Source organism: Suncus etruscus, chromosome 11 (genome assembly GCF_024139225.1).
Source record: "Suncus etruscus isolate mSunEtr1 chromosome 11, mSunEtr1.pri.cur, whole genome shotgun sequence".
Classification (NCBI taxonomy): domain Eukaryota; kingdom Metazoa; phylum Chordata; class Mammalia; order Eulipotyphla; family Soricidae; genus Suncus; species Suncus etruscus.
Window position 1 is genome coordinate 53,930,561 of NC_064858.1, and position 25,628 is coordinate 53,956,188.

At 37.9% G+C, this 25,628-nt stretch overlaps 1 protein-coding gene across 1 annotated transcript in view; it reads left to right on the top strand.

The window, feature by feature from the left end:
• APAF1 (apoptotic peptidase activating factor 1) overlaps window positions 1-25,628 on the top strand; it is a 129,550-nt gene that overhangs the window by 73,890 nt on the left and 30,032 nt on the right. Inside the window, exons 19-22 of the mRNA XM_049782865.1 lie at window positions 3,675-3,800; window positions 7,087-7,206; window positions 11,248-11,364; window positions 16,025-16,150. Coding sequence (XP_049638822.1) covers window positions 3,675-3,800; window positions 7,087-7,206; window positions 11,248-11,364; window positions 16,025-16,150 — 489 coding nt within the window. The remainder of the gene's footprint in view (window positions 1-3,674; window positions 3,801-7,086; window positions 7,207-11,247; window positions 11,365-16,024; window positions 16,151-25,628) is intronic.

The following is a 25,628-nucleotide window of genomic DNA, read 5'->3' on the forward strand; positions in this document are numbered from 1 at the left end:
TCATTGTGAGTATTTAGAGGGAGAGGTGCTGATCTTTTTAGCCCTTCAGCATGAGATTCAGATGTAAATGGATGAGCTTTGTAAACTCCTAGGTATTTTTTTTTATTTGCTTAAGTATTTTACTTTATTTTATTTTTTAAATTTATAGAAACCATTGTGATTTACAAAATCCTTAAAAGTTGCATTTCATACACACTATGGATCAGGGCCAATCCCACCACCAGTGTCAACCTCCCTCCACTATGTTCTCAGTGTTTCCCAACCGCCACCCTGCGTGTATAACAGCCTGCCAGTAAAACAGGCCCATTTAAAGTTTAGATAGTGTTTGGGTCTCTTGATTCCATTGAGTTAACTTTGGCATGGATATTAAGTTGTCTCTATTTTTTTTTTCTACCAATGTACCTGAGACCACTTTGCTCCTATATTTTCATATTTGTTTTTCTCCTCCTCCACTCAGTTTCTTTCTTTTTCTCTTTCTCTCTTTCTCTCTCTTTTTCTTTCTTTCTTTCTTTCTTTCTTTCTTTCTTTCTTTCTTTCTTTCTTTCTTTCTTTCTTTCTTTCTTTCTTTCTTTCTTTCTTTCTTTCTTTCTTTCTTTCTTTCTTTCTTTCTTTCTTTCTTTCTTTCTTTCTTTCTTCTTTCTTTCTTTCTTTCTTTCTTCTTGCCTTCCTTCCTTCCTTCCTTCCTTCCTTCCTTCCTTCCTTCCTTCCTTCCTTCCTTCCTTCCTTCCTTCCTTCCTTCCTTCCTTCCTTCCTTCCTTCCTTCCTTCCTTCCTTCCTTCCTTCCTTCCTTCCCTTCCTTCCTTCCTCCCTCCCTCCCCCCTCTCTCTTTCCCTTCCTTCCTTCCTTCCTTCCTTCCTTCCTTCCTTCCTTCCTTCCTTCCTTCCTTCCTTCCTTCCTTCCTTCCTTCCTTCCTTCCTTCCTTCCTTCCTTTTTCTTTTCCTCTGGGCCAAGTTGTTTGAGACAACTTCCATTTAAATCATTGCATTCCTTCAATCAGTTATTCTAAATGCCATATATAAGTGGTATTCTATATTTATCCTTCTTCTCTGGCTTACTTGATTTAACATAATATCTTCCAGTTCCATTCATGTTGCTACAAATTGCATGACTACAGCTATATAGTATTTTATTGTATATATGCAGTACATCTTCATGTCCGCGCATCTGTTGTTTGACATCTAGGTTGATTCCAAGTCTTAGGTATTGTACAGAGTGCTGCAGTGAATAGCAGTGTGTGCATACATGCTTTTGGGTGAATGTTTTTCTGTGCTGGGGATAGTACCCAAAAGAGGGATTACTGGGTCATTTAGCAGCTCAATTTTGAGTGTCCTGAGAACTCTCCAAACTGTTTTTCATAGGAGTTGGATCAGGTAGCATTCCCACCAGCAGTGGATGAGAGTCCCATTCTCAATACATCCCCACCAGTAGAGATTGATCCCATTATTTTTGATATATGCCATCCTCACTAGTGTGAGATGATATCTCATTGTTGCCTTGATTTTGATTTCCTTAATGAATGATGAGCATTCATGCCTGTTGGTCTTGTGCCTATTGGTTCATCTGTTGGTCTTCCTCAGAGAAGTGTCAGTTCATTTTCGTGCCCCATTTTTTTATTTTTGTTTTTGTGGAGTTAACCTTTGTGAGTACTTTGTATATCCTAGATATCAAACCATTATCTAATGTGTTCAGTGTAAAAATTTTCTCCCACTCAGCTATCTTCTGGTTTTAGCCCTTGTTTCTTTTGTTACACAGAAACTACATCAAAATGTAGTCCTATTTATTCAGATTTGATTCTATAGTCATTGACATTGGCATTTCTCATTGAAGACTTCTTTGAGGCCTATCACTTTTAAAGCACTTAATCCTTTATTATTCATAGGTAGGTTCAACAGTCTTTCCTTGTATTGAGGGGACTTGGTTTTGAAGGCTTGAGTGATAAATGATGGCTGAGAGCAAGAAGGGAGAGATCTGAAGGGTGGGGGACAGTATATTGTAAAACTATTCTCATTTTTGTTTTTTAGCTCTACAAGTCTCAGCTTGGACTCTAGAGAAAATTTCTTAGAATTAATTTTTGCTGATTGAATTTTTACTGATTGAAAGACATGGGTATATTTTGTCCACATTAAGTCTGAAATCATAAGTAGGTCTGTAATTCAGAGTGTACTGAGAGGAACCGAGGCACACATGAATTTCATTAGACTGAAGTATATCTGAGTAATTTACAGCAGAACTCACACAAAATATAGCCACACTGATATAGACAAAGCAATTTATAATAAGAACAACTAGTAATAAAATTAGTTACATGTATAATTAGGACGTTTATTTATTGTAGGACTTTTGCAGTCAGTTGAAATGAGGATTACATAACAGTAGAAAGTCATTGGAAGCTAGTTATGTTCCACTTATTTTTAAAATTGATTTTAGAAAAGTAGTTTAAACATCTATGTGATTCCACATTAGACATTTACATGTTTATGTTTTTATGAAAGTCTTTCATCCCTGTTTTTTTTCTTAATTAATTAATTTTGTTTTGGACCACACATGGCAGTATATAGGTGTACCTCCTGGTTCTGCAATCAGGAATTAACTCTTTGCAGGCTCTGGGAACCATAAAGGTTGCATGGAATCAAACCTGTGCCAGCTGCATACAAGGCAAATGCTCTACCCACTGTACTGTCTTTCTGGCCCCTTGAAAATTAATTTATAATTTATCATTTTTGTTTTGGGTCCTGAGAGTGAGTGGCAGTGGATGACCAGGGTTCAGCATATTCTGACCAGCAGTGGCAGCATTAAAGCTCCCTTCCTTTTTTTAAAATTATAACTTGATGTATAATCTAGATGTGATATTATATTAGTTTGTAATTATTGTGGAGTGATCACCACAATATTTTTAATCAATATTTTTTACTATACATAATCACAAATATCCTTGTGATGAGAACTTTTTTTTTGAGCAGACAGTACTCTGCAGTACTCAGGGGTTCCTCCAATTCTGTACTCAGGGATCACTTCTGGTGGTGCTTGGGAATCCATATGGGATGCCAAGAATTGAACCTGGCATGGCTACATGCAAAGCAAGCATTCTACCCTCTGTACTTAACACATGTGATGAAAACTTTCAAGCTCTACTCTCTGAGCAGTTTCCAAAGATACAATATTATTAACTACAGTTGCCATTATTACATACACATATACATTCTTCTACAAAAATGTATGTGTATATATGCATACTGTCTTTTTTCCTGCAAACAATACATCCCAGCCCAGAAATTAGTGTCTAGCAGGAAGTGTTTAGCTTATTAAAAATCTATTTAGTCACTATGGAATATAAAGTTATTTGTGATTGAGTATTAGGCATACAGTGTGTTCCAATACCAGTTCCTTCACCATTGTCCACTCTCCTCCACCAATGTTAATTCAGTTTTACTACTGCAATTATTCCATTATATGATTTATATAGTTAAGTTGATTTTGTGTTGATGGTTACTTGGGTTAGTTATGGTATTTTTCTGTTAAAATAATTTAGTAATAGTTATAAGTTTTTTTGTATTTTTCTAGTGTTTTTGCTGTATTAATAGAAGTTAAACTGCTTATTCATCCTTATCAGTATTCCATAATCTATTCACTATATTTATGAATTTGATTTTCTATGTGGTTTGTTTATTCTGTAGTTGTGGAATATGGAGTCCTGCCTAAAAGTAGCTGATTGCAGAGGACATTTAAGCTGGGTTCATTGTGTGATGTTTTCTCCTGATGGACTATCCTTTTTGACATCTTCTGATGACCAGACAATCAGGGTGAGAAATATTTACACTTTCATCTTACACATTTACTGAAAGTAAAGTCAGCCTCAAAAGTAAAAAAAAGTTGATGGGCATTAGTGTAAATAGGAAGATACTAGGTTTATATTTATCTTTAAAAATGCTATTATAGGGGGCTGGAGGGATAGCACAGCAGTAAGGCGTTTACCTTGCATGCAGCCAACACAAGACGCACTCCTGTTAGAATCCTGGCATCCCATATGGTCCTCCAACCCTGCCAGGAGCAACTTCTTAGCATAGAGCCAGGAGTAACTCTTGAGCGCCCCAGGGTGTGACCCAAAAACCAAAAAAAAAAAAAGCTATTATATGGACTATACTTAATAGTTTCAGTCCTTTTTTATATGTTTATTGAATATTACCATGGATCAAGTGCAGGAGAAGTATGGATTATATGTTGATTATATGTTGATATATATATATATATAAATATATATATTATTATTATTATTTTTTTTTTTTTTGGATTTTGGGTCACACCTGGCGGTGCTCAGGGGTTACTCCTGGCTGTCTGCTCAGAAATAGCTCCTGGCAGGCACCGGGGACCATATGGGACACCGGGATTCGAACCAACCACCTTTGGTCCTGGATCGGCTGTTTGCAAGACAAACGCCGCTGTGCTATCTCTCCGGGCCCAATGTTGATATATTTAAAGAAGCTTAATATTCAATTTTTATTTCTCAGTGTAATATTTTACTCCTTTCCTCTACCTTAAATTAATTCCTGGCAGTGCTCAGGGGACCATATGGTATCCTGGAATTGAACCTGGGTCAACCATGTGCAATGCGAGTGCCCTACAGGCTGTACTACTGCTCTAGTAGTGCTCTAGTACTGCTGTACTACTAATTACATAATTTTCAAAACTTTTTTTTTTTGCTATAAAGAAAACAGACACAAAGATTATATCAGTGATACATAAAGTGCCTGTCTCAATACGCTGAGCCAGAATGACTATAATTGCATTTTTTCTTTCATCAAGAAAATATAGCTAGAAATTCAACTGTAACATCGAGCATACTTTCAGAGTTTCAGTGATGCAATTGATGTATATTCTAGTCTAGGCTTATTTTCTTGATAATTAGATGTCTGGGGACCAGTAGGAGGTCTTAATTTTTGAATGCCACTGGGTCAAGTAATCATCCTAAATCACAGTTTGAGGTGGAATTAGATTTTATACTACGGTATTTTGATTCTTATCATCCATTACTTTAAATATATATTCTATTTTTTTGAATTAAATTTAACTGTTAAAGTTTAGTACACGTTTTTAATAATTTTGATGCTTATAGTTTTGATATACATAGTTGCCACATCTTGCAACTCACCAGAGTGCTGTCCACTATTATCACTTCTAAGCCATCATTCTTTCCCCAGTACATTACCCTTACCTTGCTTGATATTTCTAGTTTTTTACTCAATGGCTAAGGATTATTATCATTTGATACTGTCCATTCCCTTGCTTTGTTTCTCTTTATATTACAAATGAGTGAGGTAATCTAGTATTTTTTCTTCTCCTTTTAACTTAATACTATCCTCCAGTTCCTCCAAGTTATGTCAAAGCGCAAAATTTTTTATTACAGCTGCATAATATTCTATTATGTATATATACATATATATACTCTAATTTATACATTTGTCTGTCATTACTCTTTATTGCTTTTGATACTAATTACTACTTACTATTGTATGTAATTAGTATTTTTATGATCTATAACAGGGGTCCTCAAACTTTTTAAACAGGGGGCCTGTTCACTGTCCCTCAGACCATTGGAGGGTCTGACTATAGTAAAAATAAAACTTATGAACGAATTCTTATGCACACTGCATATATCTTATTTTGCAATGAAGAAACAAAACAGATACAAATACAATATGTGGTCCGCGGGCCATAGTTTGAGGACCACTGATCTATAATATAAATGATATAAATATAATCAAATGCAAATTTTCTAGCATAGGCATTTTAAATATAAAGTTTGTATCTTGTGTTAAGATTTAACCATGGGGCCGGAGAGATAGCATGGAGGTAAGGCGTTTGCCTCTCATGCAGGAGGTCATCGGTTCGAATCCCGGCGTCCCATATATGGTCCTCCCGTGCCTGCCAGGAGCAATTTCTGAGCCTGGAGCCAGGAATAACCCCTGAGCACTGCCGGGTGTGACCCAAAAACCACAAAAAAGAAAAAAAAAAGATTTAACCAGGGGGGACCCGGAGAGATAGCACAGCTGCGTTTACCTTGCAAGCAGACGATCCAGGACCAAACGTGGTTGGTTCAAATCCCGGTGTCCCATATGGTCCCCGTGCCTGCCAGGAGCTATTTCTGAGCAGACAGCCATGAGTAACCCCTGAGCAATGCCGGGTGTGGCCCAAAAAACCAAAAAAAAAAAAAAAAGATTTAACCAGGGGGCTGGAGAGATAGCATGGAGGTAAGGCATTTGCCTTGCATGCAGAAGGACAGTGGTTCGAATCCTGGCATCCCATGTGGTCCCCTGAGCCTGCCAGGAGTGATTTCTGAACGTAGAGCCAGAAATTTCTGAGCACTGCCGGGTGTGACCCAAAAACCAAAAACCAAACCCCCCCCCCCAAAAAAAAAAAGATTTAACCAGGCTGGAGTTGTGGAGTGTGGCGCAAGCGGTAGGGTGTTTGCCTTGCACATGCTAACCTAGAATTTTTGATCCCCTAGCATCCCGTATGGTTCCCCAAGCCAGGAGCGATTTCTTTTTTTTTTTTTTTTTTTGGTTTTTGGGTCACACACGGCGGTGCTCAGGGGTTACTCCTGGCTGTCTGCTCAAAATAGCTCCTGGCAGCACGGGGGACCATATGGGACACCGGAATTCGAACCAACCACCTTAGGTCCTGGATTGGCTGCTTGCAAGGCAAACGCTGCTGTGCTATCTCTCCGGGCCCCAGGAGCAATTTCTGAGTGCATAGCCAGGAGTAAACCCTGAACGGCACCAGGTGTGGACCAAAAAGCAAAAAAAAAAAAAAAAAAGATTTAAGACGTGGTGGTGGAGCAACAGTACAGCAAGTAGGGCATTCACCTTGCACGAGGCAACCTTGGTTTGATCCCAAGCATCCTTTATGATCCTCTGAGCCTGCTGCTAGATGTAATTTCTGAGTGCAGAGCCAGGAATAAACTCTGAGCACTTTTAGGTGTGGCACAAAAAACAAAAAACAAATGATCAAATAGAAAGATTTAAAATTTGTCTTTGCCAGTTGTTCACAGGATACTGTTTTCTTACCTTAGTTTTTTAATCTCTTAATCAGCTTTGGGAGACAAAAAAAGTATGTGAGAACTCAGCTAAAGTGTTAAAGCAAGAAATAGATGTTTTGTTTCAAGAAAATGAAGTGATGATTCTTGCAGTTGACAATATACGACGTCTGCAAGTAAGTATATTTTAGAAGTTAGTAGGAAAAATGGTTTTGATTGAATTCACAACTTACAGTTTTTCTTGGTTGTTCTGGTGGTTGGAATTACTTCTGTATTATCTGTATTATTTCTCTGTTAGTTCTGTAGTATCTACCTAACATGTTTGACAACTGGTTCAATAAACGTGGGTTTTCTTTCAGCTGAGACTTTTTTTGGGGGGTGGGGTATCATACCCGGCATCGCTCAGGGGTTACACCTGGTTCTGTGCTCAGAAATCGCCCCTGGCAGTCTCAGGAGACCATATAGGATGCCAGAAATTGAACCACCATGGGTCCTGGGTCAGCCATGTGCAAGGCAAATGTCCTACCATTGTGCTATCTCTTTGGCCCCTTCAGCTGAGATGTAAACACACTAGTATTTAGAACTAAATAAGGAAATACCTCTCTTCAAACAGCAACCATTGGTATATATGATCACATTCCTTAATTTGCATACATTCTGTTATTATGGGAATAAACTAGAATTTGTCTGCAATCGTGGTTTAGAGGTATTTGTTGATGTTTCCAAGGGGTTTTCAAGCAAACCAGCAAAAAAATTATTGCAGGGAAAAGAATAGATCTTTGAAAATCAACAAAAATAAACTCACTTTCTTCACTTATGATGTCTGCAAATGTTCTGTAAAGGCTAATAATATGACTCAAAGGAAGGACTGCTGCATGTTTTGCAGACTGGAGCCTTGGGTTCAATCCTTGATTACCCCAAGCACTTACTCTATGTGTGTTTCTCCCAATGCTACATGCTTAGTGACAGAAGACAGCCTTCCCTGAATAGAGATGGACTAGAGAGGTATTCTCTTATTTAACCATACTCTTCTGCTAGAACTTCCAAATAAGCTCTTAGTCTTCATTTTGTATATCTGGTACACACTGGGGGAAATAATATAAAGAAAACTTACCTGTGGTTTACTGATGCTGTAATCCTTATACTGGACTGCTTACTTCATGTTGAGAAATAATTTATGTAGTAATATAGTAAGAGAGATCTTAAATTTTTTTTAAAAGAAATATGAAGCACCATGATTTATGGTATTCTTACTGATAGGTTTTTGAGTATAATGTTCCAACATACCCTCCACTACAGTGCTCACTTTCCTCCCCCACCATGGTCCCAGTTTTCTCTTTTCTTTTTTTTTTTTTTTTTGGTTTTTGGGCCACACCCTGTGACGCTCAGGGGTTACTCCTGGCTATGCGCTCAGAAGTTGCTCCTGGCTTCTTGGGGGACCATATGGGACACCGGGGGATCGAACCGCGGTCCGTCCTAGGCTAGCGCAGGCAAGGCAGGCACCTTACCTCCAGCGCCACCGCCCAGCCCCCAGTTTTCTCTTTTCAACTTAAGGCCCCTATCCCCCCATCCCCCCCCAAAGCTCTGCTCTATAGAGCAGTTTTTAGGTTTTGCTGCCTTTAGCCAATTTTTATTTCCTTGCTATGTATGTTGCAAATCAGTCCTTGATGGGGCTGAATGATGGTGGGATGGAGGATGAGGTCTGCCACCCTGTTCAGCTGGCGGTTCTGAGGTGATAGATGTGGGTAGAAAACTCACAGGCAGTGAGGCTTCAGGAGATATCAGCTTTATTCAGTGGATAAGGCTTAAGCGAAAAAGCCCCGGAATAAGCCCCAGAAAAAAACCCTAGCTTTCCACAGACCCTTGCTTTTATACACAAGAATCAGGTACCACCCTAGGGGGGGAGCATATTACCAAGTAAGAAATAATCCAGTATACTATTACCAGGTCACACCCTAGGGTAGGGCACAATTACTGATTAGGGTAGGATCAGAAACCCAACACTATGTATCTTTATATACCATGTCTGGGAGAGGTCATTCTGTATTTGTCCCTCTCCTTCTGGCTAACTTTACTCAGCATGATACTCTTCAGCTCGATCTATGTGGAAGAAAACTGCATTATTGTGTCTTTTATAGCCAAGTAGCATTCCACATTGTATATGTACAATAGTTTACTTACCCAATAATGTGTTCTTAGACACTTGCGTTGCTTCTGGATTTACTTATTGTGAATATTGCTGCAGTGAACTGGGGCACTAAATAGACAATCTGAAATCTTGAGACCAAGAAGTGGAACTTCTGGGTTGTATGGAAGCTCATTTTTTAGTTTTTTTTTTGAGTTGTATATAGTGTTTTCAAAGGGGTTGAACTAGTCAACATGCTCACCAGCAGTGGATAAAGGTCCCTTTTTCTTATACTTTTACCAATATTGGTCTTTTCTATTATTATGTGTCCAGTCTCACTGGTGGTGGAGGTGGTACCTTATTGTTATATTAATTTGCATTTCTATGATAAGTAATAATCTTTTATCATATACCTTTCAGCCAGCTGTTTATCTTCTTTCGGGAAGGTACTGTTCACCTCATCTCCATTTTTTGGTGGGGGTTACACCTGGCGGTGCTAAGGGGTTACTCCTGGTTCTGTGCTTAGAAATCGCCCCTGGCAGGCTCAGGGGACCATGTGGGATTCCAGGAATAGAACCAGGGTCTGTCCTTGGCTGGCTGCTTGCAAGGCAAACGCCCTACTGTTGTGCTATCTCTCTGGCCCCGTTATCTCCATTTTTTGATGAGGTTGATAGTTCTTTTCTTTCTTCAGTTTTACAAGTATCTTACATGTCTTGGATATTAAATCTTTGTCAGATGACAAAGTTGGCAGATATTTTTCTCCTATTCTGTGTGGTGTCTTTTTTACTGTGTCCATTGCTTTCTTTTTTAAAAACTTTAACTTGACCACCTTTCAGCAGCCCCCACCTTGAATGACACTTTACTCTGCAGTTTTCACAGTGTTTCCTGTCCTATTCCTTATTCTTTTTTTTTCTTCATCCCTAAGTGGCAAGCTCTCTACTGAAAATGCTTCTCATGTTCTTACTTTCTGTTGCATTTGGATGTTTGTTCTTCCCCAACTGTGTTTCTTTATATCCTACATATGAGAGATCATTTTGTGTGCATCTCTTTCCCTCTGAGTAACTTCACTGAGCACAATTATCCAGATCCATCAATATAGCTAATTGCATGACTCCATCTTTTCTATGATTAAATAATATTCCATTATGTATATATACAGTTTCTTTATCCAGTCATCTGTTTGGCATTTGGGTTGTTTTCAGGTTTGGGTTATTGTGAATTGAGGCATGCAAATACTTCTGCATTTTTGGTGGGTGTCACCAGTATTTTTTTTTATAGTAACTGAATTGAATCAGTATTGAAAAAAATTATTAGCTTGATAAATATTAAGAAATTTGGTAAGCTTTGTTGTAAGCCTTATGAATTCAGGCACTCAAATTATGCTTATGGATTCTTTTTTTTGTTTTTGTTTTTGTTTTTGGGTCACACCCAGCACTGCTCAGGGTTTACTCCTGGCTCTATGCTCAGAAGTCACCCCTGGTCGGGATTCGAACCACCGTTCTTCTGCATGAAAGGCAAATGCCTTCCTTACCTCCATGCTATCTCTCTGGCCCCCATGGATTCTTAATGTTCCCTTCTTTTCCATAAAAGAAGAGAAATAATCTTGATTTTCTTTTTTATATCATGATTTGCAGAATATAAACTCACTTAATTTGAATTAATCTTTTTATATGAGATCTACCTCAGTTCTGTTTTAAACTAGCCCATCTTAAGAATGTCAGAAAAATGTACTTCAAGAATGAGAGCCCTATTAACATGGGTTTGGTGAGGAAATGGGAAACCATGTAGAGTTCTCTATGGGATCACTAATCCAACAGATGTGCCTCAGGTGGTTGATGCAGTTTGGCTTTTGAAACCTTTTAAAGCTTATTTTATTTTATGAAAATGTATTTGAAGCACAAAAGTGAAATGAAAAGAAAGCAAGACGTACTATATGCAGTTTTGAGATGAGGTGAGAGCTTTGTTGTTCCCCTATGACCTCTTGTTGGTTATTTTGTGCATTTTATTTTATTTTATTCGGTTGGCGTCTCTATTTTAGACAATAAAAACTGCTCATATAGCCAAGTAACTGATGTGTCTTACTTTTCATAAGCTCATTAGTGGAAAAACAGGTCAAATTGATGATCTCACTGAAGCTCAAGTTACCTGCTGTTGCGTGAGTCCACATCTTCAGTATATTGCATTTGGAGATGAAGATGGAACCATTAAGGTAATTTATGTTTGGTTATTAATTCTGTGCAGTGTAGTTATTAATTTCAGGTCAGGCTTATGCCTGGCATTGAGACTAGGTATTAAGTAAATCATTCGAACATGTTTAGTCCATTACATTGAAAATCTCATAATTCGGGGCCGGGCGGTGGCGCTGGAGGTAAGGTGCCTGCCTTACAAGCGCTAGCCAAGGAACGGACAGCGGTTCGATCCCCCGGCGTCCCATATGGTTCCCCCAAGCCAGGGGCGATTTCTGAGCACATAGCCAGGAGTAACCCCTGAGCGTCAAACGGGTGTGGCCCAAAAAAAACCAAAAAAAAAAAAAAAAAAAAAAAAAAAGAAAATCTCATAATTCTATTGGTTATATAGTTTTCAGATTGCCTTTATTACTGTTTTATACATTATTTATTCTATTTTCCCATTGTTTTACTGTTTTCCAATTATATTGAATGATAGAGTTAGCTAACTATGTGATTTAGCTAACTAGGAAGTTACTCACCCCACCCCATACATCCTTTTATTTAAAAATAAGAGCTCAGTCATCTAGAGGTGCTTTCTGGATGCTGATGTGGTACTACTCTGGCCTGTAATGCTGGAGGTCACCAGGCCTATTCTTATGATGTTGGGGACCATTGGCCCTACACTTAAGTATGTACTGGTGGGGGGTCATGTGGTAATATGGGGCCTTACTTTCCAGGCTTGTGCTTTATTCCTTTGAACTGTCTTCCTGACCCAAAAAACAAATATTTTCTCTAGCTTTATGCTAGTTTTTCTAAGGAGATTGGTTTTTTTTTGTGGGGGAGAAGAGTAGGGCATTCCTGCAGCCTTATTCTTGGTTCTACACTCTGGGATGACTCCTAGTAGGACTCAGGGGACCATTTGGGGTGCCAGTGAACGGATCTGGGTCAGTCATATGCAAGTCAAGCTCCTTACTCAACTGTACTCAGGACCTGAGATTAGCTATTTTATTATTTTTCTTTGACACATTTTTTGAAATTATCTTTTGATTTGTCAGTTGTGGCCATATTTATTTTACTTCTAATTCATTTTTTGAATTCATTTTCGTTAGAGGTTACACAATACTTTATGGTCCCTACTGGCCCATTAGGAATTTGTTTCTATTTATACATAAAGTGAAGCAGCATTTGGAAAGTAACATCAATATGTTTGCTGTGGCCCTTGTAGCATGGATTAGAGTTTAACTTTGGTTTGAATTTTTTTCATTATTAATAAATGCTAAAATGAAAAGTATGTTGTGGTAAACTGTTAAACAAGGGTTTTTGCATAATAATGGGAAAACTTTAATCTTATCACTTTATCTGCTGTTATTATTTATTATTATTTTTCTTTTTTTAAATTAATATCTTTATTTAAACACCTTGATTACAAACATGATTGTGTTTGGGTTTCGGTCATGTAAAGAATACCCCCCTTCACCAGTGCAATATTCCCATCACCAATGTTCCAAGTCTTCCTCCTCCTCACCCCAACCCTCCTGTACTCTAGACAGGCTTTCCACTTCCCTCATTCATTCACATTGTTATGATAGTTCTCAATGTAATTATTTCTCTAACTCCACTCATCACTCCTTGTGGTGAGCTTCATGTTGTGAGCTGGAACTTCCGGCCCTCCTCTCTTTTGTCTCTGAAAATTATTGCAAGAATGTCTTTTATTTTTCTTAAAACCCATAGATGAGTGAGACCATTCTGCATCTCTCTCTCTCCCTCTGACTTATTTCACTCAGCATAATAGATTCCATGTACATCCATGTTTAGGAAAATTTTATGACTTCATCTCTCCTGATGGTTGCATAATGTTCCATTGTGTATGTACCACAGTTTCTTTTGCCATTCATTTGTTGAAGGGCATCTTAGTTATTTCCAGAGTCTGGCTATTTATTGTAAATAGCGCTGCAATGAATATAGGTGTGAGGAAGGGATTTTTGTAATGTATTTTTATGTTCCTAGGTTATATTCCTAGGAGTGGTATAGCTGGATTGTATGGTAGTTAAATTTCCAGTTTTTGGAGGAATCTCCGCATCGCTTTCCATAAAGGTTGGACTAGAAAGCATCCCACCAGCAGTGGATAAGAGTTCCTTTTTCTCCACATCCACCAGCACTGCTTGTTCTTATTCTTTGTGATGTGCACAAATCTCTGTGGCGTGAGATGATACCTTATAGTTGTTTTGATTTGCAGATATGTATCTCCCTTATGATTAGTGATGTGGAACATTTTTTTAATGTGCCTTTTGGCCATTTGTATTTCTTTTTTGTCAGTGTCTGTCCATTTCTTCTCGCCATTTTTTGATGGGATTAGATTGTTTTTTCTTGTGAAGTTCTGTCAGCACCTTGTATATTTTGGATATTAGCCCTTTATCTAATGGGTATTGGATGAATAGTTTCTCCCACTCAGTAGGTGGCTCTTGTATCCAGGGTATTATTTTTCTTTATTGGGCCACACCCAGTAGTACTAGGGTTTTTCCTGGCTCTGTACACAGGAATTAATCCTGGAAGGCTTGGGGTACCATACGGGATATTGAGGATCAAACTCAACCCACATGGGGTTGGTTGCATGCAAGGCAAATGCCCTACTAGCTGTGCTGTCACTCCAGTCCTTCTTATTTTTAAAGAAGCTATGATTTTACTTAAAAAAAGAAAAAAAACTTTGGTGATGGGAATGTTGCACTGGTGAAGGGGAGGTGTTCTTTACATGACTGAAACCCAACTATAGTCATATTTGTAATCAAGTTGTTTAAATAAAGATAAGAAAATAAAAAAAGAAATTAAAAAACCATGAACAGCAGATTGGTACTTACATAGGAAGGAAAAAAATACTTGACAAGGTAGAAGTATATTCTTTGCTTTTATAATCTAATTTTTTGAAGTAAGCCATGCATGGAATTTGGGGAAAATAATTATGAGGATGTGATTGTTTTCACATATATAATGGTAGTTTTATATGTGAATACATATAAAAAAATAAAATGGCAGTTTTATGTGATGTAGCCCTTTTTTCAGAAAACAACTACCGTATTTTCCGGCGTATAAGATGACCCCTAATTTTGCAGTTAAAACATAGGTTTAGGCCTATATTTGCTGTATCAGACAGAACATTCCTGTGCTGCAACTGTATGTACCACAGTGAGTCAATCACAACAAGCAAAGATTCAAAGGTTATACTGTAATAGACTTCCTCTCTGACTCTGGCCAATCTGAGCAGGCTTTTGACAGTGTAGATTCGGGTCCAGAACATTGTCTAATTTGTATGCATCAAAAGCCTGCTTGCTGAGTTAGAGAGGCGGTCCGAGTAGCCTTGCAGTTATTGGTGCAGGATCGAGTTGGAAATTTCTTTTTGTGGCAGTATTCAGACAATTTTCATTTAGCGGCATATTGAAACATTTTTCAGGATATACTTGGCGTATAAGATGACCCCCGATTTTCGGTTGACTTTTTTTTTGTTTCAAAAGTCGTCTTATATGCTGGAAAATACGGTACCTACTATTATTATTACTACTACTACTGCTATTAATATTTTGGTTTTTGGGTCACACCCAGCTGTGCTCAGGGGTTACTACTGGCTCTACGCTCAGAAATTGCTCCTGGCAGGCTTGGGGAACCATATGGGATTCTGGGATTTGAACCACCATTCTTCTGCATGCAAGGCAAACACCATACCTCCTTGCTATCTCTTCGGCCCCAACTTACCTATTATTTATATTTACTGTACTAGATACTCTTACCAAGGTATAGCATTCTTTGTATAGGGTTATTATTATTATTATTATTATCATTATTATCATTATTACCATTATTATTTTACAGATTTATAAACTAATTTCAGACTTACCTAAAATCAGTGAGAGAGCTAGAGGTAAACTCATAAGTTTCTGAGCCTCTGTGTTCAATTATTTTGCTGTTATGCCTCTCTCTTCCATTGAAATTCAATATAGACCAATATATTTTTCCCAATTTTTTTTCTTTCTACTTTTTTGGAGGACAGGGAATCTACATCTGGTGATGGTCAGGACTTACTCCTGACTTTGCATTTAGGGGTCATTCCTGGCAGGGATTGGAGGGGATTATATGGTGTGCTGGGTATTGAATCCAGGACATCTGTTTGAAAGGCAATCACTTGTTGCTATATCATCGATCTGGCCCCTTTATCCTATATTTGGATATTGTTCACTAGCCTTTTAAGTTGCTTCAGTGCATTGCCACAGGCCTACTCATACCTTGTTTTCCTTTGCTCGATTTTTTTCATTGTTCTTTGTTTTGTTCATCTGTTTTTTTTATAAAGCATTTGCTTGTCTCTCAGTTGGGATTTTTTTTTTCATTTTTCTGTAGTCATTCTTAAATGTCATTTAATTTTTTAAATGTTGAATCCCAACTATCATTTGTTTGATAATTTTGTAATTGGCTACCACTGATCACTCCAGCCACCTTATCATTCCAGTGAGTTTTATTTTAAAGAGTATGTGTTTGTATTTTGGGTGAGTCCATAGATTTATGTGTTTATTGTATAATTAATTTGTATGTCTCTAGGTAAACTGAAGACATTATGAGTTGGAAATTCTCATTCTCATTTTAATAATACTTTGAGATATAATGTTGGATTTTGCTGAATTTCTTCGTATATATTTTTTGGTGGTTTTTACTTTGAAGGTTTTGGAACTCCTGAACAGCAAAATTTTCCAATCCAGAATGGGACACAAGAACATTGTACGACATATCCAGTTCACAGCTGATGGGAAGACTGTTATTTCAAGCTCTGATGCTTCTGTAATTCAGGTGAGGGGACATGAACTAACATAAAGCAGTATTAACTAGTAAAGGAACTCTCTGATTCTGGTTTAAAACTAGTATGCTTTTAAAAATAATTGTATTATAACACTGTGATTTACCAAGATGTTCACAATACAGTAATTTCAAGCATTAAATGTTCAAAAATCAATGCTAGTACCAGTACGACCTTATCAGTGTCCCCTATTTTCCACTCATCACCATAGCCTTGCAGGCACAAACAAATGTACTTCATATTGTTTGTTATAGCATAAAGGCACATAGAATTATCAAAACTTAGAGTAACATGGTCAATTTGAAATAATTGTTATATCTCTCCATAGCATTATTAAAGTTAATCTTTAAGGATTAATAGGGAAGTGGCTGGTGCAAGTTAAGTTTTCTGTGTTACCATTTAGGCTTACTGATCTTGGTAGATTGTTATGTAGATTCCATTAGATTGGCTATGATCCATCTGGACTGACACTACTATAATATTTTGAAGTATTCAGGATTTATAGATCAGAAACAAATTTGGTGGCTTGGCAGTTTGATAAAATTAAGTTGCAGAGTTGGATTTTTTCTTTTGGAGGCTGAGTTATAGTTCATGCAGAAAGGGAATCTGTGCTCACCCCTTTTGAGAATGTGAAGAGGGATTAGCCCTGAGCAAACTGGGAAATAACAGCAACTGTTTTTTCTTTTTGTCTGGTATGCATTTTAAATATTTTTTAAAGCTCAAATTATTTTGGACATATATTTAGATTTGTATGTGGACTTGAAGTTCATGTTTAATATCCTGTTAATGAAGCAAATTGACTTGCCTACCTCTACTGGAATGTTATCTTATAAACCAATAATTTATTTAGATTCTTTTTCTGCTTTGGTGGGTGTTTGGATTTATATCAATCGATGTATCTTTTGCTTCATTTGCTAAATTTTCTTTTAGGTTTCTGGACTATGCTTGATAGTACCAACTGCTGCTTGTAGCTTGTTGCTCAGGGAACTTACTGCTTCCAGTGTGGCTGAGGGGCATGTGTAACAGGATATCTAACCTAGGCTCCCATATGCAGAACATGCCCTTCAGCTTTTTGAGTTATATCTTTGTCCTTTCTCTCATTTTTTTTAATGGAAGTAAAATGTGATTGCAATAATTATAAATCTTCTATCAATAAGTTGTTTGTTGTACGAATGAAATTCTGGGTGCAAAGAATAGTTTATTATAATGAAGGATTATGGACATAAATTACTTTGTCTTCTTTAAACATTTTTTTGTTTAGTTTTTGAGTCAAAACTGGTAGTGCTCAAGAACTGCTCCCAGCTTTGTACTTGAGTGTCACTCCCAGTAGTGCTTTGGGAGTATGAAATAATGGGATTGAGGGCCCAGAGAGATAGCACAGCAGCGTTTACCTTGCAAGCAGCAGATCCAGGACCAAAGGTGGTTGGTTCGAATCCCGGTGTCCCATATGGTCCCCCGTGCCTGCCAGGAGCTATTTCTGAGCAGACAGCCAGGAGTAACCCATGAGCAATGCCGGGTGTGGCCCAAAAACCAAAAAAAAACAAAACAAAAAAAATGGGATTGAACCCAGGGCTTCCATATGTAAAGCACATACTCTAGTCTTTTGAGCCATCTCCCTGGGCCCTAATCTTTATTTTTTTTTTTATCAATGTCTTAGTATACATATTTTAAAACCTCAATTAAAACTAAAAGGTTAGAAACAATCATAAATTCTTTGGAAGCACAACTTAAGATAAAATTTTTTTTGATACATGCCTTTATACCTGCATATCACAGTGCTAATTCCTGGTTATTTCACTTTCTCTGTTTTAAAGATCATTACATTATCTTAAACTTAGTTTATTTTTTAATTATTAATTGATTTGGTATGGGTTTCTTTAGGTTCCTGTCATTGGGTCTCTGAACTTCTGGTGCCTGGTGATCTGTTTCTTAACGAGGAAACTTTTAGGCCATTATTTCCTTGAATATTTTTTGATCGTTTTTTAAATTTTTGGTAGTTGTATTTGGACTCAAACATCAGTACTCAAACTGTTACTAGTTTTGGGCTCAGGGATCACTCCTGTGGGTGCTTTGAGGACTTGTGTAAGAGATATAGTAGGGATTGAACCAGGGTTGACCATGTGCAAGGCTAGCACCTTAAATCTTGTATTATTTTTCTTATCTTCTTGAACAATTTTTCTAGCCATTTCTTTTCCTTGGGATTTCCTCTTAACCTTTTCACAAGGACTTTTATGATATCTATTATTTAAATTTTTTCGTCACATGTCTGGGTGAATTTTATTTATCTTTCCCATCTCATCCCATATTAGGGACCAAACCCGGGGTTTCACAGATGGAAATGGGCATGTGCTTTACCACTGCTCTGGCCCTCTATTACATCAGATTTCAGCTCATTTACTTGTTTTTTTGCTTTATTTAATCTGCTATTAGACCCTTCAGTTGTATCTCAGGTTTCTTTTTAATACTATATTTAAACACCACAATTACAAACATGCTTGTGGTTGGTTTTCAGTCATAAAAAAGAACACCAGTGCAACATTCCCATCACCAATACACCCCATTTCCCTTCTCCCCCCTTCCCCTCCCTATATTTGAGACAGGCATTCTATTTCTCTCACTACCATTGTCATGATAGTTTTTAGTGTAGTTATTTATTTTATTTTTTTTTTTTTTGGGTCATACCCAGCAGTGCTCAGGGGTTACTCCTGGCTCTATGCTCAGCAATCACTCTTGTCAGACTCAGGGGACCCTATGGGATGCTGGGATTTGAACCACTGTCCTTTTGTGTCTAAGGCAAATGCCTTACTGCTGTGCTATCTTTCCGGCTCCTAGATGTTTTTCTTGTTAAGTTCTGTCAGTACCTTGTATATCTTAGATATTAGCCCCTTATCTGATGGGTATTGAGTGAATAGTTTCTCCCTTTCTGTGGGTGGCCTTTGTATTTTAGTCACTATTTCTTTGAGGTGCAGAAGATCCTCACTTTAATATAATCCCATTTGTTGATCCTTGCTACCACTTATTTGGACATTGGTGTTTCCTCCTTGAAGATGCCTTTAGTCTCATGGAGTGTTTCACTTACATTTTCTTCTGTATACCTTGTGGTTTTTTGGGTCTGTTATCAGGGTCTTTAATCCATTTGGATTTGACCTTTGTGCAAGTGTTAGATAGAGGACTAGGTTCAATTTATTGGATGTGGCTGACCAATTGTCCCAATACCACTAAGTGAAGAGGCTTTGCTTGCTCCATTTTGAGTTTCTTGTCCCTTTATCAAAGATTAATTGATTGTATGTCTGGGGATAGTCTCTGAGTATTCAAGTCTATTCCATTAGTCTGTCTTTATCCCAGTACTATGCTGTTTTTCTGATTATTTCTTTGTAGTACAATTTAAAGTTGGGGGAAAGTGATGCCTCCCATCTACATTATCTGAAGGGTTGTTTTAGTTATTCTTGGGCGTTTATTGTTTCAAAATAATTTCAGGAGTATTTGATCTATTTCTTTGAAGCATGTCATGGGTATTCTTAGAGAGTTGGCATTAAATCTCAATACAGTGCTTTGGGGGAGTATTGACATTTTAATGATGTTAATCCTTCCAATCCATGAACAGGGTATGTGTCTCTATTTCCTTGTGTCCTCTTTTACTTCTTGAAGCAATGTTTTGTGGTTTTCTTTGTATAGGTCCTTCACCACCTCTGTAGTTAAGTTGACTCCAAGATATTTGAGTTTGTGGGGCACTAATGGAATTGTTTTTTAATATTCATTTCTTCTCTATCATTATTTGTGTATAAGAAGGCCATTGTGTTTTGCATGTTAATTTTGTAGTTGCTACTTTGCTATATGAATCTATTGTTTCTAGAAACTTTTTGATAGAGTTGTTAGGGTTTTCTAAATCTATTAACATGTCATCTGCAGACAGTAAGAGCATTTCTTCCTTTCCTATCTGGATGTCCAATATATTTTCTTGCCTAATTGCTATTGAAAGTACTTCCAGAACTATATTGAATAGGAGTGGGAAGAGGGGGCAGCCTTGCCTTGTACCAGATCTGAAAAGCTTTCAGTTTTTCCACATTGAGTATATTTTCCGTTGGCTTGTTGTAAATGGCCTTAACTATATTGAGAAAACTTCCTCCCATTCCCATCTTGTTGAAAGTTTTATCATGAATGAGTTTTGAACCTTATCAAATATTTTTCTGCATCTATTGATATGATCATATGTTTTTTATTTTTTATTGATATGGTGTATTATGTTGATTGATTTGTAGATGTCAAACCATCCTTGTGTTCCTGGAATAAAACCTACTTGGTCATGTTGTATGACCTTCTTGATGAGGCATTGGATGCTATTTGCCAGGATTTTATTGAGGATCTTTGCATTTGTGTTCATCAGGGATATTGGTTTGTAGTTTTCTTTTTTGGTAGCATCTCTGGTTTTGGTATCAGGGTGATGTTAGCTTTGATAAAACTATTTGGTAGTGTTTCTGTTTCTTCAATTTCCTGAAAGAGCCTGAAAAGGATTGGCAGTAGGTCCCCTTGAGAGGTTTGAAAGAATTCATTAGTGAATCCCTCCGGGCCTGGGCTTTTGTTTTTGGGAAAACTCTTGATTACCATTTTAATTTCCTTAATAGTGATGGGTCTGTTTAGATATGTTAGATCATCCTCATTCAACCATGGAAAATTATATGAGTTCAAGAAATTGTCCATTTCTTCAAGGTTCTCTTGTTTTGTGGCATAGAATTTCTCAAAGTAGTCTCTGATTACTCATTAAATTTCTGTAGTCTCGGGGCCGGAGAGATAGCATGGAGGTTAAGGCGTTTGCCTTGCATACAGAAGGATGGTGGTTTGAATCCCGGCATCCCATATGGTTCCCTGAGCCTGCCAGGAGCGATTTCTGAGCATAGAGTCAGGAGTAGCCCCTGAGCGCTGCCAGGTGTGACCCAAAAACCAAAAAAAAAAAAAAAAAAAAAAATTTCTGTAGTCTCTGTAGTGATCACTCCCCCACTGCTAGAATGAGTGATCCCCTCTGTGCCTAGCTTACTGCTTAGTGATCTTACACCTGTTTGTTCTTGGTACCTCCCTTATTTCCCCCTCTAATTGGGAGGCGGGACTAGATAGTTCAAGTTATGTGGTTTTGTTTGAAGAAAAGAAAAGTAATAAACTGGGGTAAAAATCAAATATGCCGAAAATGGGCGGAGTCCTTCTAGAGGCTCTCATCCTCGGTTTGAGAGACGAAGGGGAAAAAAGAATGTGAAACACCACAACAGTATGAAAAAGAAGTGTCAAATAAAATATCCAGTGAGCACTCCAACAATAAAGATAAGCACCACATAAAAGCCATGGTCTTGAGATGAAAAACATGTCATAGCGCATAAAGGAAGAAAGAAAAGAAAAAAAAGAAATAAAAATGAAGACAACAACTTCAATAACAACACCAAAACAAAGAAATCGACAAATACTAGATAAATAAATATATAAAAAAATAATAATAATAAAATAAAAAATGTTTTGTGCTTTTTGTCTTTTTTTTTTTTCCCTCCTGCGCAGGCACAGTAAATATTGGGGTCATTCGAAAAGGAATTCCCTTGGCCTAAGAGATACAGGGTTTCTCCCCCCTTGAAGTATATTGTCCTGGACTTAACTATAGACTCATTTTAGGAAAGAACCAACTTTTGCTTTCATTGATCTCTTGAAATTTTCTTTGGATTTCCACTTCATTAATTTCTGCTCTAAGCTTTGGTTTTTTTCTTCTGCCTGCCTATTTTGGTTTATTTTGTTGATTACTTTCTAATTTTCTAAGTTATGCCATTATGTTATTTATGTAGTCCTTTCCTTCCTGCTGTGTGCTTGTAAGGCTATCAGTTATCCTCTAGGTCAGGGGTCTTCAAACTTTTTAAAGTGGGGGCCGGATTATGGTCCCTTAGACAGCTGGAGGGCCGGACTACATGAGCTACTAATTACTACTCACACTGCACATATCTTATATAAATAAAATGAAAACCATTTATAAATAAACAGATCACGCACCAGTATTTCAATGGGAACTGGGGGCCTGTTTTTGGCTAATGAGATGGTCAATGTCCAGTTCCATATTTGTCACTGCCAGCCATAACAAGTGATGCAAGTGGGCATCAGTTAATCTTGATCTGGTTAGAGATTTCAGATGTTTCATTCTTGAAAAACTCTGTTCACAGGCATAAGTGCTACCAAAGATGGTTACCATTTTGAGTGCATGGTTCCTGATATTTGGATATGTCTCAGAGGGGAGAGATGCATAGAAATTTAAAAGGTTACTTGACTTAAATGCGTCTTTCAGAGAGTCACAATTCTGCAGTTCAGCCAGTTCCATTTGGTAAATTGTAAGGACATTTTCCATCTCAACAGAAAATGGATTACGAAAAAGCTGTATGTCCTGTTCATGGAGATGAAGCTCTTTGAATCTAAATTGAAACTCCTTTTGCAACAATTCTAGTGAAGCCAGATATGTTTCCTTTGGGAATGCAACCAATGGTTTGTCCGCTGACAGGTTGTTGGGAGATGACTGAAGTTTTCCTCCTGTACTTGTTTGATGAGAAGGCCTAATTTTACTTCAAATGCTTTCACATGTGATGCCGTATCACAGATGAGCTTCCCCTTGCATTGAAGTTGCAGATTGAAACTGTTGAGTAGCTCTTTATATCTGTCAGAAAGGCAAGGTGCCATTTCCATTCTGCATCATTAAGCTCTGGTACTTCTTGGTTTTTTGAAAGTAGAAAAGCTGTAATCTGCAGAAGTAAGTCATAGAAACATTTCAAAACTCTCCCTCTACTCAGCCAATGGACTTCTGTGTGGTACAGAACATCTTCATGGGCAACATTTACCTCAGATAGAAATTCCTGAAATTGTCTGTAATTAACACAAGATACCACAATTTTCATAACTGAGTCCCACTTCAGTGATTTACAACACAGTACTTGTTGGTGGATGAGGCAGTGTATGGCAATTGGATGAGGATGGTTATGTTTGTCCATCTCTTGTGTAATCTGAGCAATTACTCCTCTCTTAGACCCCACCATGCTAGGAGCACCATCAGTTGTTACACTGACTAGTTTAACCCAGTCCAGCTCCAAACCATTCACAGTTTGGCAAACCTTTTCAAATATATCCACTCCTGTGGTTGTACCTTTGATACTTTGCAGTGCAGCAAGCTCTTCTGTGACTTCAAAATACTCATTTGTCCCACGCATATAAATGAGAAGTTGGCAGAATCACGAACATCATTGCTTTCGTCGAGTGCCAAGGAAAAATAGCAAAGTTTCTTTGCAGAGTTTTGCAAATGGTGCAGCAAATTTTCTCCCATTTCTTCAATCCTTCGTGTCATTGTAACTCCTGAAAGGCTCACTGTACTAAATAAATCGGCCTTCTCTGGACACATCTCTTTGGCAACAGAAATAAGGCATTCTTTAACAAATTCTCCCTCCACAAATGGTTTGCCATTGCGCGCTATTAGCTTGGCAACTTGAAAACTTGCCCGCAATGAGGAAGTATTTAACTGCTTCTGCTTCACAAAAGTATTTTGCTGAGTCGTCAGTGTATGTTTCAGTTGTAATATTTTATCTTTTCTCACTTCTCCAACCAAACAACATATTTATCTTTATGTTGAGTTTGATAGTGGCGTCGCAAATTGTATTCTTTGAATACAGCAACTATATTCTGGCATATCAGACACACAGCTTTTTCTTTGTACCGCATAAAAAAGTAATCGTAAGTCCAGTGTTCTTTGAATATCCTACACTCGCCGTCAATTTTTCTTTTTCTTTTTTTTTTTTTTTTTTTGTTTTTTGTTTTTGTTTTTGTTTTTGGGCCACACCCGGTAACGCTCAGGGGTTACTCCTGGCTATGCGCTCAGAAGTTGCTCCTGGCTTGGGGGACCATATGGGACACCGGGGAATCGAACCGCAGTCCGTCCAAGGCTAGCGCAGACAAGGCAGGCACCTTACCTTTAGCGCCACCGCCCGGCCCCAATTTTTCTTTTTCTTGACATCATTGTTTCCTAGGGATTCCAAACTGATATTAGTGAAATACAAATATGTGTGTATATATACACACAGTGTATGAACCCGCATTAGTCCCTGATGTGAACACTTACCCCTTACAGGCTTTTCTAAGCAGACCAGCTCAGTCCCTGATAGTTCAGTTATATCTTCCTATATAATGTCCAAATTGATATGTTCGGAATGAGCATGTGAACACTGAAAAGGAATTGCAAAATGCATATAAAATTTTCAATGTAACCCCTTTAAAATGCTTCAGCATCGAACCCCTAATTTTCCACATGGGCAATTCAGCACCGAACCCCTAACCTCCCAACCACCACCCACCCCCTAACTTTGATTTCAGCACTGAATGCCTCACCACCCCCAAAGGGGAATTTTCATATGAGTCACCCACAGCCCAATCGGGCAGAACCCCCCATCTGGCAAAATTTTATTTCTGTGGTACTTTTGACTGACCTTTGGCAGTGGAGGGAGTGGAGGAAAACCTCACTGACAGGCAGGCACAGCACACAGACACCACGTTGCCTGGGGGTGGAGCAGGCGCCTTTTTATATCATATAGTCACCCACATGTGGTACTCCTCGCCACGTGGCGTCCGGCACCCTCCAGTGACGTCTTGTTTTAAAGTAGACCTTTAAGTTTATCTTTTAAGGCTAGTTTTGAGTCTGTAAAGATTCTGAGCTGCTGTTTATCTGTGAAGCTATATATACTTTCTTCAAACCTGAAAGTGAGTCTGACTGGGTATAGTATTCTAGGCGAACCATTAATTTTGTTGAGTTTTGTCACTATATGCCACCATTGCCTTCTGGCCTTGAGGGTTTCTTGTGAAAAGTCTGCTGTAAATCTTAAGGCTGCTCCTTTTAACGTAATTTCCCTTTTTGACCTTGCTTCTTTCAGTATTCTGTCCCTATCTGTGGATTTGTCATTGTGACTAGAATGTATCTTGGGGTGCTTTTCTTCAGGTCTCTTTTAGCTGGTATTTTTTGGGCATGCAAGATTTGGTTGCATGCAAGTCTTCAGCTCTGGGAGTTTCTCTATAATGATGACTGTTGATTCTTCCTGGGGACTGACTTTCTTCCTGGGTCTCTGGGACTCCAATGAGTCTTACCTTGTTTCTATTGAGTTTAGCAAAGACTTCTCTTTTCATCTGTTCACATTCTTTGAGTATTTTTTCCATTGTTTGATCATTTGCTTTAAGGTTCTTTTTCAATCTCTTTTGCTGTATGGAGTTGCTCTGCATCTTATCTTCCAGTTCACTTATTCTGCCTTCAGCTGCTGTTGCTGTGTTGGAGTAGCTTTCTATTGAGGTTTTCATTTCATCTACCGAGTTTTTCAGTCTTCTTATTTCAGATTGGAGTTTTCTGAGTTCTATCTTTGTGGTCTTTTTAGATCGATCTATGCTTTCTTTGAATTCTCTGAACATCCTCCATGTTTCTCCTCTAAA